This window comes from Furipterus horrens, unplaced genomic scaffold (genome assembly GCF_987537825.1).
Source record: "Furipterus horrens unplaced genomic scaffold, mFurHor1.1.pri manual_scaffold_5, whole genome shotgun sequence".
Classification (NCBI taxonomy): Eukaryota; Metazoa; Chordata; class Mammalia; order Chiroptera; family Furipteridae; genus Furipterus; species Furipterus horrens.
Window position 1 is genome coordinate 200,495,457 of NW_028327175.1, and position 14,504 is coordinate 200,509,960.

The following is a 14,504-nucleotide window of genomic DNA, read 5'->3' on the forward strand; positions in this document are numbered from 1 at the left end:
GATGTTGTCTGCTCCTATCCTGGCAGGGGCCAGAATAGGGTTAACAAAGCTCCGGAAAATCTACCAAAATAACTTGAGAGACAGGTTCTTCTTTTTTGTTAAGTGTTCTCGGCCTGGACACCAGACCCTCCCGTGACCGGCTTGCGGTCGGCAGGCTCAGAGTTTCCCTTTTCCGTCACACTTCCTATCCGGGCCCAGATAAGTTCTGCCGCTGCCACGTGTCAGTCGGAGATGGGGCTCCTCGGGAACCCCACACTGTTCCCAGACGGACACCCGGGAGGGGTGGCTGGGGACGAGCAGGTAGGGCTGAGAGGTCTGGAGACTCCCATGCCCCAGGCCCCCCCAGAGCCTGCTTCCTCTCCTCTGGGCCCTTCATGCCGCCCCCCCCTTCTCCCCTTAAGCCTCAAGCTGCTAATTCATTACACTTCTTTTCAGAACTTCCCCAGACAGCCCGGTTCATCTGGAAACACTGTGCGTGTGTGTGACCCATCAAAGGGGAGGGGAGGCCTGAAGCGTGTCTGCCTCTGGGGCTTTGCATGGAGTTTGTTCATCTGACTGGCTGATACTTTGACCAAGTATGAGAACAGGCAGGCGTTTTCCAAAAATGCTCCCTCCTGGCAGAATGGAGGCGGCGGGAGGGAGCCTCGTGGCTTCACGGACAGGGTGGGTCTTCGAGAGGCAAAGAGCCCCGAGGTGCAGCCCCGCCTGGGTTTGGATGGTGGCCCCCAGACTTGTCCCTTGGAAGAGACATATTGATCTTAAGATGCCCCCCGTGTCTTTGAGCCTGGTATTGATTAACTGCTCACGGTGAGAGTCAGTGAAGAACTGCCACCATGGCCCTGGGGGCTGGCCGCCCCCTGGGACGTCTCCCTGGAGGACAGGAGGTGGTCGGCCCCGGCCTCATGGTCAGCGAGTCCTTGGAACCAAAATAAATCCAAGGACTACTTTTGCCCTCCTTCCAAGCACGAGGGAGTGAAGGCTTCTGATGTTTTCCATAAGGCCCAAGGATTTCGTGACCTGGGATTTCCTAAGCCGAGCTCTGCAGCATGCGTGGGCGTGGGGGTGGGGGAGGTGGGCTCTTTGGAGAGAACAGGCAGTTCTCCAGGCCCCTCAAGCCCCCCCACTCCTCCCCCACAAATCACAGCTCCAGGGCTGTGTTTCCGAGGCATTTATTGCCTGGCTTGCCTCGTGGGGTGAGGTCATTCTTTAGGCTCCAATGTTTAAAGATGCAGCCCCAGGTTTGCTGCTCAGAGGTGTGAGCACGGACACTTCCCTCTCCCTGAGTGAAAATGGCACCCTCGGGGGACACCCTCGGGGGACACCGCCAGGGAGGCCCAGGGCCCTTCTACAGCCCCAGCCAAGTTGGACGTGTGCACCTTTTCCAAGTCCGCTTACAGGCCTTCCAGGGGCGGGGCTTCCCGGCCTGCAATCGTCGCTCCCTGGCTCATGCTCCCGTCCCATCACCTGGAAGAAACACCCTGCCCGGGGGGCTGACAGGCCGCACCCCCCGGAGTGGGGCGTGGGTCTCGCAGGCAGGGAAGGGGGCAGAAGGGCAGGGCTTCGGAGCCACACGCTCCTAAGTCTCCCCGCAGGGATGTGGCACTGATAGGAACATGGCGCTTTGCTGGGCGCTCCAGAGGCTCAGGAACGGGGCGCTGGCAGTGAGACACCTCACGTGTCCTGGGACGTGGTGGGTGCTTGATCGCCGGCTGGGGTGTGGGTGCATAGTTTAACTTGGTTTTTTAAAAAAGATTCCATTTATTGATTTAGAGAGAGGGGAGGGGAAGGAGAAAGAGAGGGAGAGGAACATCAATCGATTGTCTCTCGCGTGCCCGCAGCTGGGGACCTGGCCCGCAACCCAGGCAGGTGCCCCGACCGGGAACCTAACCGGCAGCCGTTTGGTTCACAGGCCGGCACTCAATCCACTGAGCCACACCAGCCAGGGCTGACTTGATTGTTTTTATTGTGGTAAAATACACATGCATTTTGCCATATTAGCTATTTCTCAGGACTCTCGTTTTTATCTCTTTAACTGCGTTGAAGGGTACAGTTTGGGGCCTTAAATGCAGTCACTGTGTTCTACAGCCACCACCACGGTCTCGTTCCAGAATGTCTCAGCAGCCCGCACGGAAGCCCCTTCCCCATCGAGCGGTCACTTCCCTTGCCCCCCGCAGCCCTGGGCGGCACTCGTTTTCTGCCTCTGGGTTTGCTTGTTCTGCATATTTCAGATAAAGGGACTCATGTACTATGTGGCCTTCAGTGTCTGGTTCCTTCCAGTTAGTGTCATGTTTCAAGGGCGACCCACGCTGTGCACGCACGGCTGAATGATGTTCCCGTGAGTCCCCAACTTGGTGGAGTCACAGAACAGTCCCGAATAGTACAAATGTCACCCACTGTGGGCCAGGATTCTTTCTGTCATTGTTTCCAAGTGGACAGTGGAGCAGCTCTGTGACAGGAGGTGGAGGGGCCACCAGACGCCCCCGGCCAGGCCGGAGCAGAGAGCGGGGCTCAGGCCGGGAAGGGCTGGGCTTGCAGGTAACAGGCTCTGTGTGTCTCCCGCAGATGCAGGAAAAGGCCAAGGAGATTTACGCGACCTTTCTGTCCAGCAAGGCCTCGTCACAGGTCAATGTCGAGGGGCAGTCCCGGCTCAATGAGAAGATCCTGGAAGAGCCGCACCCCCTGATGTTCCAGAAACTTCAGGACCAGGTAACCTGCCTTCCTCACCTGCTCGGTGATTGGAAGCCGGCAGGGGTTCCCAGCCAGGCGCACCGGGGAGGGAGCCATGGTGGGAGAAGGAGAGAGGACTGGCGTGCCGGGCTCAGAACTCTACCCATGGGAGGCTCCCCACGCCTGTTTACTGTGGGTCTGCACACAGTTTGAACTGGCGGGGTTCTCTGTCTTCTCAATGCACATGAGAAGGGAGGCTGGGAAGCAGACAGAAAATTCTCGAAAGCAAGCCCAGGGATTCAAAGTGGCCAGGAACCTGGCACTGCTTTTGTGCAAATATCCAAACATCACAGCCTACATCTGGGGGCCCAGGACCCTGAACGAGTTCATCAGGTGGCCCCTGAGTCGTAACGAAGTGTTACCATCTGGCGGCATACGTATTCCAAAGCAGGAAAAATGAGGTTTAAAATAGACCTATAAGAGGTAAATTAGCTTTCTGGCAAAGTTTTTTATGAGGAATGCCTGTGCTAATAGGCAAAGGGATGAAAGTATGCTCCAGAGATTTCTTTTAGACATGAATTGGCAGACATGGCTGCCCACGGTGTACACACCCTTGTAGACAGCGGAGCACAGACGGATTTCAGACTTCTGCCGGCCCGGTTCCTCTTGAGGAAGCGAAGGCCCTTCTGGGCACACAGGTGGGGGCTAGCTTTCAGCCTCGCTCAGCAGCCCTCCATTGTGAGCAAGCCCAGAACCACCTGGAGGGCTTGTGGAAGCAGACGCTGGGGATTCCACGGTCCTGGGCTGGCCGAGGCTTTGCCTTCCCAGCAAGGCCCCAAGTGATGCGGATGCTGCCGTCCTGGGAAAACGCTTTGCCGACCATCGGACCCCTGCATGGGCTGGCCTTTTCTGGGTCACCTGGAGTGTGCACCGAGCTCAGAGCGCGCCCCAGCATCCAGGAGGCCTCCCCTTCGCTCAGCATCGGATAGAAAGCAAACATAGAGGCTGAAAATGCAAACACGAGAAGTAGTTTGAGAATCTTTTGCAATGAACGCAGGGGCCAGTGCAGACTCCCCTGTATCCAGAATCCAATGTGGGTGATGAAGGCACTCAGTCGGCCTGGGAGTCTTGCTGAGGGCCCCCTGCAGGTAGTGATCTTGAGTCACTGGGAGGGATGGACGTTATGGACATGGACTTGTGAAGGGAAAGGAAGCAGACTATATGGTCAAAAGGCAATTTCTGTGGCTGCAGCCACCCACGGATGTCTGCCCCCCCAGACCTCTGTCTTCTACGAGTTTCCTGTTGTACCCCAGGCTACAGCCAGGGTGGAGAAGCTGCCCTGGAGCCCCTGAATTCCAGGTATATTCCCGCTAATAACCACATCTGCTGTTCAGGGGTGCCCTTCGGTGCCCAGTGCCCACTTGGCATGCACCTCATTGCGTCACGGGTGAGCATTATTCTCATTTTGATGAGAGGAAAGCGAGGTTCAGGGACACTGAGCGGTCTGAGAGCGCAGAGGTGCCCAGTGTCGGAAGTGCTGGGCGCTGACTGTTCTCAGCACCGGCTCTCAAAGGCGGTGCTCTGCTACATCCACGGGCAGCCTGTCATTGCTCCTCAAAGCCCCCTGGGGCCAGCTGGAGCAGAGGGACTGGATAGGCCCTGTGAGTCCAGGCAGCCCCGTTTCCCAGGCTGTCAACGCCAAGGCAGTTAACGGGGAGTGAGAGAGAGCCACTCTGTGCGGGGGGGCCTGGGGCTCCCAGGGACCCCGCTGTCCCTCAGCGAGGGGACCCAGCCACACCCTACTACGAGGTTTGTTGGCACAGAAAGGAGGAATGCAGGAGACGGAGGAAGATTTTTTGTTTAACTGACAAAGAAAAAAATATGTTAAAAATAACTTTTATCTACCGAACTATAAAAGTCATACGTGTTCAACAAAAGAAACGTGAGAAACCAAAATATGAAGCCCAAAAAATTATGATTCCTTCCCTTGACATGACCACTAAATAACGTTTGATCTCTAGACTTCCCATCTGTTTTCCTGTAAATGCACATACGCACACACATGTCCCAAGTGCGGCTCAATGCAGTTCAGACTGTGTAATGGAAAGAAAGTGCTTCCAACCCACTATAAATTGTTCATCGACGCTACCTTGTATCGCTTGCTTGCCAAGGGACAGGTCAGGGCTTCCAAAAGAAAAAGAAAAAGCTTTTCTACCCTGTTGTTAAAAGCCACTTCTTTGAGAGGGAGAAAGAGGCACTGACGATCTTTCTGAGGGTGAAGAGGAGGGGCTAGGATCTGCGTGGACTCCACAGCGAGTCCCTGGGAAGAGCCTCTGGGTTCTGTTTCGCTGCAGAAAACTCTGCCTCTCCAGGGCCTGCTGGTAACTGTGAGAATGTGTGCTCAGCAGGGTCCGTGGTTCTCTGCTCCCAAAAGGCCCCCACGAGAGCCCGGGGATCCTAAGTGAGGGAGTGGAAGCTGAGGGAAGCCTGTTTAGAACCACAAGATTTCACGTCACTTGACAGAAACACCAACAGAAAAAGCCCTTCACGGTGGCTTTGCCTTCACTCAGCCCCTGGCTCTGTCTCGGAGCCGTCTGAGCAGGCAGCCTGGGACTTCTGGGAGCCCCCCCAGGGAAGGCTTCTGGTGGCCCCAGCCCCCTGTCCCAGCCGGGTGGTGTCCTGTTCCCTGGAGGCGGCTTTGGGGCAGCGCGGACCTGGAAGGTAGGGACGTCCCCCCCGAGTGTCAGAGGGGGATGAGCGGACATCCCTGCACCGTGTGAAATCAGAGCTTCCCTGGTCTTCAGCGAGGTCCTGCCTGTCCTCGGTTTGCACACAGTTCTAAGACGGTCTGGGGCTTCGTTTGCAGTGGAGTGGGAAGGCTGGCAGAGCTGCGGAGGGATGGGCGGCAAGAAGTGGTAATTACCAGTGGGGGCGGGGGGGCGGGACAGAGGAGTGATACTGAACACAAACCACAGCACAGCGACCCCGAGCTAGGGATGGTGGGGCCCAGCCGCAGGCCATGCTGGGGCTTCCCTGTGCTGCAGGGTGGGGGCAGCGTTCGTGGGCTCGGGGGCTGCCAGCATCGGGGAAAACTGAAACCGTGGTCAGTGCAGTCTGTGAAGGACGTGTAGGTATTGTAGTAAGCATTTCATCGAAATGATCTACTTTTACGAGATTATTTTATTTTATTTTTTAAAAATAACTTGTTTGTTTCTTTGTTTGTTTGTTTATTTTTCTAGAGAGGGAAAAGGAGAAACAGAGGGAGGGAAATATCACTGTGTGGTCGCCTCTCACTCGCGCCCCCAACTGGGGACCTGACGTGCAACCTAGTCATGTGCCCTGACTGGGAATCGAACCAGCGACACTTGGCTCACAGGCCGACACTCAATCCACTGAGCCACACCAGCCGGGGCTTAGATCATTTTATTTTTTAATGGAAGTTACTGGGGCGGCATTGGCTCATAAAATGACATAGGGTCCCGGTGTACAGCTCTGTAAGACGTCATCTGCGTGTTGCCTTGTGTGTGCTCCACCCACAGTCAGGTCCCCTTCTGCCACCATGTATGTGCCCCTCACCCCCTTTCCTACCTCCCCTCACCCCCCTTTCCCTCTGGGGACCACCACGCTGTTGCCTGTGTCTGTGAGTCTGTGTTTGCCAAAATGACAGCTTAAGAGACGTTTATAATTCTGTTCCTTGGAGAACTCGTGTGAGTGGAGAGACTGTTCTGTGATATCGTTTGACGCTGCAAACGTTTAGAAACGAAACCCTGGGAAGGCTGCGCCGTGACCCGTCCTGTGCCGCACGGAAGATCTAAAACAGAACGCCGCTCCTGCAGGCTCCTCGGCCCCAGTGTGCACGCCTCGCGCGCTCTGACGCCTCTGGGTGGAGCAGAACAGGAAGGAGGTGGGAGCGGGTGGAAGGGTCCAGGTCATTTCAAATGGTAACTAGAGGGTCATTAAAAGAAAAGGCTGCAGGTTTGAGGGGGAGCAGGGTGCTCATTCCTCCTTAAGTCTTAGGGATCCCAATGCCCAGCCTAAGGCGGGTTTGAGTGCAGTCAGGATGCCCGCCCCCAGGCTACGGGGTTGGTGCTAAGTCTGGTTTGGGGAAGGTGGGATGGAGGTGGCCTCCTCCATTGAAAAGGAAGCCCTCGACCTGTGACGCTTATAAAAGAAATCGCCCTGACTGGTGTGTCTCAGTCTGCTGGGTCTGGGCCCACAAAGCCGAAGGTCTCTGGTTCGGTTCCCGGTCAGGGCACGTGCCTGGGTTGCAGGTTTGGTCCCTGGTTGGGACGTGTGTGAGAGGCAACCGATCGATGTTTCTCTCTCACAGTGATGTTTCTCACCCTCTCTTTCTCCCTCCCTTCCCCTCTCTCTAAAACAAATAAGATCTTTAAAAAAACATTAGAAAGACTTCAGTGAGATAGCAGCACTGCCAGCCACATCATTGACAGAGGAAGGAGCCGAGAGCATCAGGCATCTGAGTTTCCCCAGAACCCAAGAAGTGAGAATCGCTTCCTTCTGAGACCTCACCAGGGAGGCTGGCCTGGCTGGCGAGGACCCAGAGCTGGGGGAGGGGCTGCTGTGCCTCAGGCGTCATTTGGGGGTCCTCTCCACCCCCCTGTTTCTCCAAGTCTGCAGTGGTGGCTAGAGCTAGGGATTCTGGAGCCCTCTGTTTTGTGGGTACCAGCTGACACTCGCCCCCCAAAATCCAGTCTGGGCCAGAAACCGGCATTTTCCAATGTACAAAGCCAGAAAGGGTAGGCCGTGGGTTTTCGTTCAAATGGAAGGAAAGTTGGCTCCCTGCATCCACCGCAGCTGTCCGCCTGATGGGGGGTGGGGCAGGAAGGACAGTATATTTGAAATTCTTTGAGATTAAAAAAAAATTTTGAAATGGTGTTGAAGGGAAGCAATAGCATTTAACTCTCCGCCTGATGGCCAAAGATAAAATACTTTTGACACAAAATACCTTTGCCCTGGGTAGAAAGAATGTCGTTTGGGCTTTGGATGTGAATATTATGGACTCCAGGGAAAAGTGGACACATTGCCCCCCCCCCCCCCCCGCCTCCACGGGGCGACAGCCCTGGACCCGTGGGCCGTGAGGATTCTGCCTCAGCAGGAGTCTCCGTCTCCATCCGAGCCCAGCTTCCCTCTGGAGTCCTGACCCCATCCCAGCACATCTTCCACCTCTGGGGAGCCTGTCTGGGAAGCGGGAGCACTGTCCGGGCGACAGACACTTCTGGTGGGCCACCCGGGCGCTTTGGGACGAGGGCCGGCCTGAGCTGCCAGCTGCCCTCAGACCTGCTCCTGGACGCACCCATTCCCACTTCAGAAGAGGGGGAGGTGGTCTTCAACTCAAGGTGGGGACAGCCCCGTGGGCGCCCTGTCCCAGCGGCCTCTTCCACGCGCAGCTGACTCTGTCATTCCGCGGCGTGCGGGCTGGAGGGAGAGGGGCCTGCTCTCTTTGCACTTTTTGTCTGTGTGTGTGTGAAAGGAGGTCTGTAGTCTGGGCGTCAGAAGAGCGAATCCAGAGACCTGAGCTCTTGCCGCCTTCTTTCAGCAATGTGTATGTAGAAACTAAACCTAGTTCCTGCAGCGAGCGAATGTGACATCCCATTAGTAAAACTGGCTTGAAAGGATTTATGTTTTTCCTCCTGGTACCCAGGTGAAATAACATGGTGGAGTGTTCTGAAGGGGAGAAAGGATGCATGTTTAGTTTAGGTCTTTTAAGGTCCTCGTCTTCTGAGAAAAGATTTATGAGGCTTGAAACGTGCTCCGTGGAGACAGTGTTGGAGTCTTCATGGAGGGGCTTCTCGTTCTCTGCGTGGGTGAGGCTGGTTCAGGGAGGGGGGGCCTTGTCTGGAGTAGCAGATTCGGAACACCCACGTCGGAGCGCCCCTGGAGAGGCAGATCTTGGTGGCCCCAGCACCCTCCGGGGTCCCGAGAGGGAGAGGCGCCTGCGCTGTGCAGTGACCCGGTGCTGTGAGACCTTGTGCGTGGCGGCACAGGGGCGGGAGGGCTCGCTCCTTTCTCCGAGGGCCCCCACCTCCAGCCGCCTGCAGGGCTGCATTCCCAAGGCAACGACACCAAACAGTTTACAGTCCGGGCGTGCGGCTCACAGATGTGGGGCCGCCCAAACCGGAACCTGCTGAGCCACAGCTGTCTTGGCAAAAAAAAAAAAAAAGAAAGAAAGAAAGAAAGAAAAGAAGTACAGAATGCAATTTAGCTGCCACCTTGAGTTTTCTGCCCCATCGGCCGCCCGACTCTAGGGAGGACTGACTGCTTTACCGCCCTGAGCGGGTCCCCCTGCCCACCAGGGCCCCACCCCCACCCCAGCCTTGGTTCCCGGTTTTCTCTGTTCAGCAGACCCTTGGGGCGTGTTGGTCAGGTGATAGTCACAGCCCTGTTCTCCCCATCAGAGAGTCCTGGTCTTGTAGACCCTTCTGGAACCCCAAGGGCCATCTCGTTTTCTGTGCTCATTTCCCAGTGAGGTGAAATCAATAATTCAGTTTAGTTTCCCAGGGCTGTCATAATAATGTGTCACGAACCGAGTTGCTTAAAACAACAGAAACGTGTCCTCTCGCAGTTCAGGAGGCCTGAGGTCCGAAAGCTGCGGGTTGGGAGGGCTGTGCTCCTTCTGAAGGCTCAGCGGGGTGGGGTGGGGGGGCACCCTTTCTCGCCTATTCCTCATTGCCGGGAGCGGCTGACCGTCCTGGGTCTTCCTCGGCTGGGAGCCGCGTCCCTCCCGGCTCTCTGCGTCTGTCTTCACAGGGCATTCTTCCCTCTGTGTGTGCCTGTTGTCCCCTCCTCCTGTAAGGACACCCCCCTAAGTCCACAGTGGTGTCACCTCGACATCCTCCACGAACCTTATTTCCAAGGAAGGTCACATTCTGAGGCTCCAGTGGAAACGCAAGGGGGGAGAGGACACTGTTCAATCCGCTACGCTGACCTTTGGAGATATTTACTTCCCATTCATACACACAAACACACTCCTTTCTTAAATATTACTTTTCACTTACAGTTTACATTCCACATCATTTTTTATTAGTTTCAGGTGTACAGCCTTGTGGTTAGACAATCATGTGTACCCTATAATGGATTCACAAAACTCTTAAAGAGCCTATTTGGGATCATTGTTTTTATCTTTAGTGCATTGAAAAAGCTGAGTGCTTGGCCACCTAACTTTCATGAACATGTCTCCGCGCTCAGCCCTTTTTGCAGATGTCATTTTTACAGACTGCCCGGTGGTGCGCTGCGGGAGTGGCCGTGCGGACTAGCGGTGGGAGGTGTGGCCCCGGCGCTGGGTTGCCAGCGTTCGCATCCTGCGGGTCTCTCCTGCTTACTATTATGGGCCAGACTGTGCCCCCCGCCCCGATTCAGAGGCTCGAGCCCTAAGTCCAGGTACATCCGAACGTGACTGTGTTTGGAGAGTCTCCAAAGAGGTATTTCAGGTTAAATGGGGTCATTGGGGGTGGGCCCCCATCAGTCCGGAGGAAGAGATTAAGACAGACGCACACAGAGGGAAGACCATGGGAAGATACTGGGGGGAAACAGCCACCTACGACCTGAGGAGAGAGGGCTCACAAGAAACCCACCCCGCCGGCACCTTGATCTTGGCCTTCCAGCCCCCAGAGCTGCGAGGAAACCGGCTTCTGTTGTCTGAGCCTCCCCGTCTGTGGCGCCTGTTATGGCGGCCAGAGCTGGGCAGCTGGGGCCCAGCCTCGGACCTCTCCGGCCCTGCCTCTTCCTCTGTGTCATCGGGGTTCCCACGGGGCTTGAGGGAGGATTGCAGGTGGCCTGGTGCGTGGTTAGGAGGCGCTCCCGGCACACGGGCACTGCCCCGCAACATGTCGCCGGCCCTGCTGTGGCCTGGGGGATGGTTCTCGTCACTCGCTGGGTGAACACCTATGGGACTGCAGCAGTGGCCGTTGGCCTTGTGACCCCGGAGGCTGTGGGCCGCAGCTGGCTACACCAACTTCGGCCGCCCCCTTAGAGAGATGTTTTGGGAGCCTTCTCTGTCCTCTGCGCCATCGTTGCTGATCGCCACCCTTGAGGGGCCATGAGATGGGGGTGCTGAACTGCCACGGGGTCCCGGGCCAGTGCCTGGGAGACGCGTTGCCAGGGTCGCTGGAGACCCTTGCAGATGTACCAGGCGGCTCACGGCCCCAGAAGCGAGGCCATTGGGAAGGACCTCTCTTGGCGTTTTCAGATCCGTCAGGGCCTCGCGGCTGGAGCTGCCCTTCAGTGACTCTACAGTGCCAGGAGCGATACCAGGAGGCCCGGGGCTGCAAAGCTCCCCCAGGGTGGGCCCTCATGTTCCTGTTAAAGCCTTCCCAGCCCCTCCCTTCGCGCTGGCTGGCCCCAGGAGCGAGCCTGCCCTCTCTCAGGATCCCCCGGGGGCAGAAAGAGTCCTGCCAGCCCCGAGTCTGCGGACCCCGCCTCCTGCGGCCCTGGGTGCCTCCAGCCTCCGCCTTTTTTCTTCTCCTCTTTGAAGTGTGAGCCTCAGAGCCACTACAGGCAAACAGGATGTTCCCCTCCCACGCACAGAGACTTCAGAGAGACGCTGGGGTCGAACCGCATCCTGCTGGCAGCGGAGGGTCCCATCTGCCGCGGCCCTGGGGTGGGAGGGGGCGCAGGGCTGGCCCCGGGAGGGGCATCACGGAGCGGGCTTCGTCAGTCACTCTCCGAGCTTCCGGTTCAGACGCCAGACTGGGTGGGCATCTCCCGGGGCCGTGGGGGCCTCTTATGCTCGGAGGGGCTGAGTCTTGCAGGTGGGGAGGGATGGCGGCATTTGCTTGGCGCGTTTGTGGGAGGTCATGAAGTGGGAATGGCATTCCTCACACCCTGCCTTACCCCTGGCCATGATTTTTGTATTTTCTGGCAGTTTTTAAAAAAACATGTAATTTCTCTAAACCTCAGCAAGTCCGTCTAGGATTATAATATTGTCACAAAATAGGAAACTGCGGGGAAAGGGTAGGGGGTGCTGAGGGAGGCGTGACCTCGCTGAGCTGGCGGAGATCTTGGACAGACTGGCTGGGAAGGCTAGGGGAAGGGCAGGTAGTAGTTTAAGAGTTGAGAGAAAACCCAAAGTCCTAAATCTTTCCCTGGATTGTTGACTTTGCTGCTAGCAGAATGATGGAGGTGGATCCCTGTGGTTGAAGCCGTCTTGGGAAAATGAAGATGTAAAGGCCGGATGTCCCAGCTCTCCCATCCCCGGGCAAAGGTTCTCGGGTCCCCAGACTCTAATCAGACGTTTAATTGACACAATAGTTTGTGTGCAGGTAGGGAAAGGGCAGATTTAAAAGATGTCGGGGTTTGATCACCCGCGTGATAACCCCACGTGGCAGCGACACCTCTGAACTTTCCACTCATTGAACTCATGGCCGTGCGGTAAGCGAAGGCTTCAGGGCGCAAGGGCGAGCTTTTAGTCTGCAGACCGTCCCGAAAGTCCAGTCAAAGGGTCTGAGAGAGAGACGAAGAGCGATATCTCAAAGGGGACTGTACTTCTCAAGGGCGGGAAATGCTTTCTTTTTTGCTTCTCTTCTCCCTCCCCCTTTTGAAGGGCAAGGGAGGAGGGTGGGAGTGGGGGAGAGGGGATGCTGGGAATAGGGACCGTGGCTCAAAAGAGAGGGGGCAACTCTCCTAGGCCCCACGGTGTGTGTGGCACATGGCAGCCCTCTAATCCAGAGGGTTTAGGCCTCAGCTTTGTCAGGGGCGGTCTCGCACCTGATGGGCACCCCTTGGAACCTTTTCTTTCCCAGACAGCTGCTCCTGGGCCCCGTGAGAGTGCGGGTGTGTGCATTCTGCAGCCGGCCGCCATTCCTTTCATTAAGGCCTGTTCCCGAAGCCTCTCCTGGCCTGGACTGGTTTTAGTCCTCCGCCCCGCACTGAATAAATCCTGTTTTGTTTCTTGGCCCTTAGCGGCCAGGCTTCTGGGGGTCTTACAGCACTGGCATCATCTGGTAGGAGAGAGGCCTGCATACCACTACCGTCTGTCTACAGGAACAGTTTCTACTTGGCTCTCTCAAGTCCCTGGGGAAATACATCTCTGTGTCTTCTCTCCAAATACAGTGGAGATGCGTGAAGGGCCTGCTGTTACAAGGCCATGAATCAGTGCTGTGTGAACCCACACTTCCGTGGAAAATACAGAGCGATTTGTTCATGTGACTCCCCAAGCTATTATAGTTCAGTGAGATGATTTCTGGAAGGTTGGAAACACCCAGGAAATCCGCCTTGCCTAGCGCATGACTTACCTGAGCTGTCTCTGTGTGTGTCTTGCGCGTATTTGCATTCTTTGGCACAGGAGAGGTATCGAATACATATTTGATAGAGTGATTCATGGCCCGGTTAGCCTCGTCCTTTAGACCTCTTCTTCCTTTTCCCCTTAGATCTTCAACCTCATGAAGTATGACAGCTACAGCCGCTTCTTGAAGTCTGACCTGTTTTTAAAGCACAAGCGAACGGAGGAAGAGGAAGAAGACCCTCCCGATGCGCAAACTGCGGCGAAAAGAGCTTCCAGGATTTATAACACATGAGCCCGGAAGAGCTGTCGGGACTGGCGACTTTCAGGCACGAAGGACCTCGCTCTCAGGATCATGCAGGGTTTATCGTTGCTTTGTTATCTACAAGGACCGAAATGTACAAAACCCGTCAATGGGATGTGTGTATGTTATTAACTGCTTGACCAGTCAGTTTTGCATGATGGCTTATCTTACATAAAAAACAAATAGCTTTGAAGTTTAAGTTCACAAACACACACACATGCACTGGACACTGAGCATTTGATAGCTTGATTAAACTTCATGTGAAGCCACCAGGAGAAGCTTGAAAACTTACAGCCACCTCTTACCTTTTAAGTCTGTGCTCTGGCTCTGTGGGAGGGGTCCGGCGTGGCCACAGATTCACTTGGCGAATCATCTCAAGAAGGAGTGGGTCTCACAAACTTGGGCCACTCCTCACGGGCGTGTTCGGTGCTGGGACACGAAAACCCGTCCCTGACAGCCTCTGCGGGTTTCAGCAGCAGAGTGAGTGTGAGCGTCATCAGAGGGATATTTCTCGTGTGTGGGTTTGTCCTGGTTTTGCCCACAGTCTGTGACATTTCATGCAATACAGGTAAATGGTTCCTCCTGACAGAACTCAGCTCTCAACCAGGAAGAAAGAAAGACAAAAGGGAAGCTGTTCAGGGTCCCTGTGGCAATGCAAGGAGGTGGCGCATGGGGGTGTGGCCCCAAGCCTGCACTGTCCCTGTCCCCAAAGCCCACCTGGGGACACACTGCCGTCCTTTCTCTTCTGCCCCTCCCCTTTGCGGGACTCTGGGCTTGAGACTTCAGCAAGGAGAAAGAAAATCTGTCTGAAAGTCTCTTCTTGGATAGAAAGGCTGTGAGTCCCACTTGGCCCGGACTGACCCAGCCGGCCGGGTCGCCCCACCCCCCTCTTGCGAGCCCACCAGAGCCCAAGGTCAGGCCCAGTTAGTTCCCCTCTGCTCATCCTCCCTGGCGTCCCTGCGGCCAGGCCTCCAGCACGTTGGCCAAACCCTAAGCTCCTCGTTGTGAAGACAAAGCTCCAGACTCTGTTACTTGTGAGCGCACGGACCTTTCTGTTCATTTGCATGTTGCCTGAGGTTGTGGGTGACGGTGTAGTTTACCAGACAAGCCAGGACACCCCTGAGAGAGCAGTGGGGTGAGTTTAGGAGTTGCACTGGGATCATGGCATAAGCTGGCTCTGCTCTGGGTGAACTGGTTCACATGGTCACCCTACTGACAACAGTCCCCTCGTGTGACCTCTCAGGGAGTCCCTTAGATTCTCCAGGCTGGGGAAGGGATGGCCTTGGGGAGACTCGC

The 14,504-nt window shown here is 56.0% G+C and overlaps 1 protein-coding gene across 2 annotated transcripts in view; it reads left to right on the forward strand.

Moving 5' to 3' along the window:
* The window catches only part of RGS10 (regulator of G protein signaling 10), a 32,910-nt gene extending 19,398 nt beyond the window's left edge, over positions 1-13,512 (forward strand). For both annotated transcript variants that reach the window (XM_090279588.1, XM_090279589.1), the window contains exons 4-5: positions 2,563-2,706; positions 13,053-13,512. In XM_090279588.1, coding sequence (XP_090135714.1) covers positions 2,563-2,706; positions 13,053-13,199 — 291 coding nt within the window. In that variant the 3' untranslated portion in view covers positions 13,200-13,512. The remainder of the gene's footprint in view (positions 1-2,562; positions 2,707-13,052) is intronic.
* The last annotated feature ends 992 nt before the right edge of the window (positions 13,513-14,504 follow it).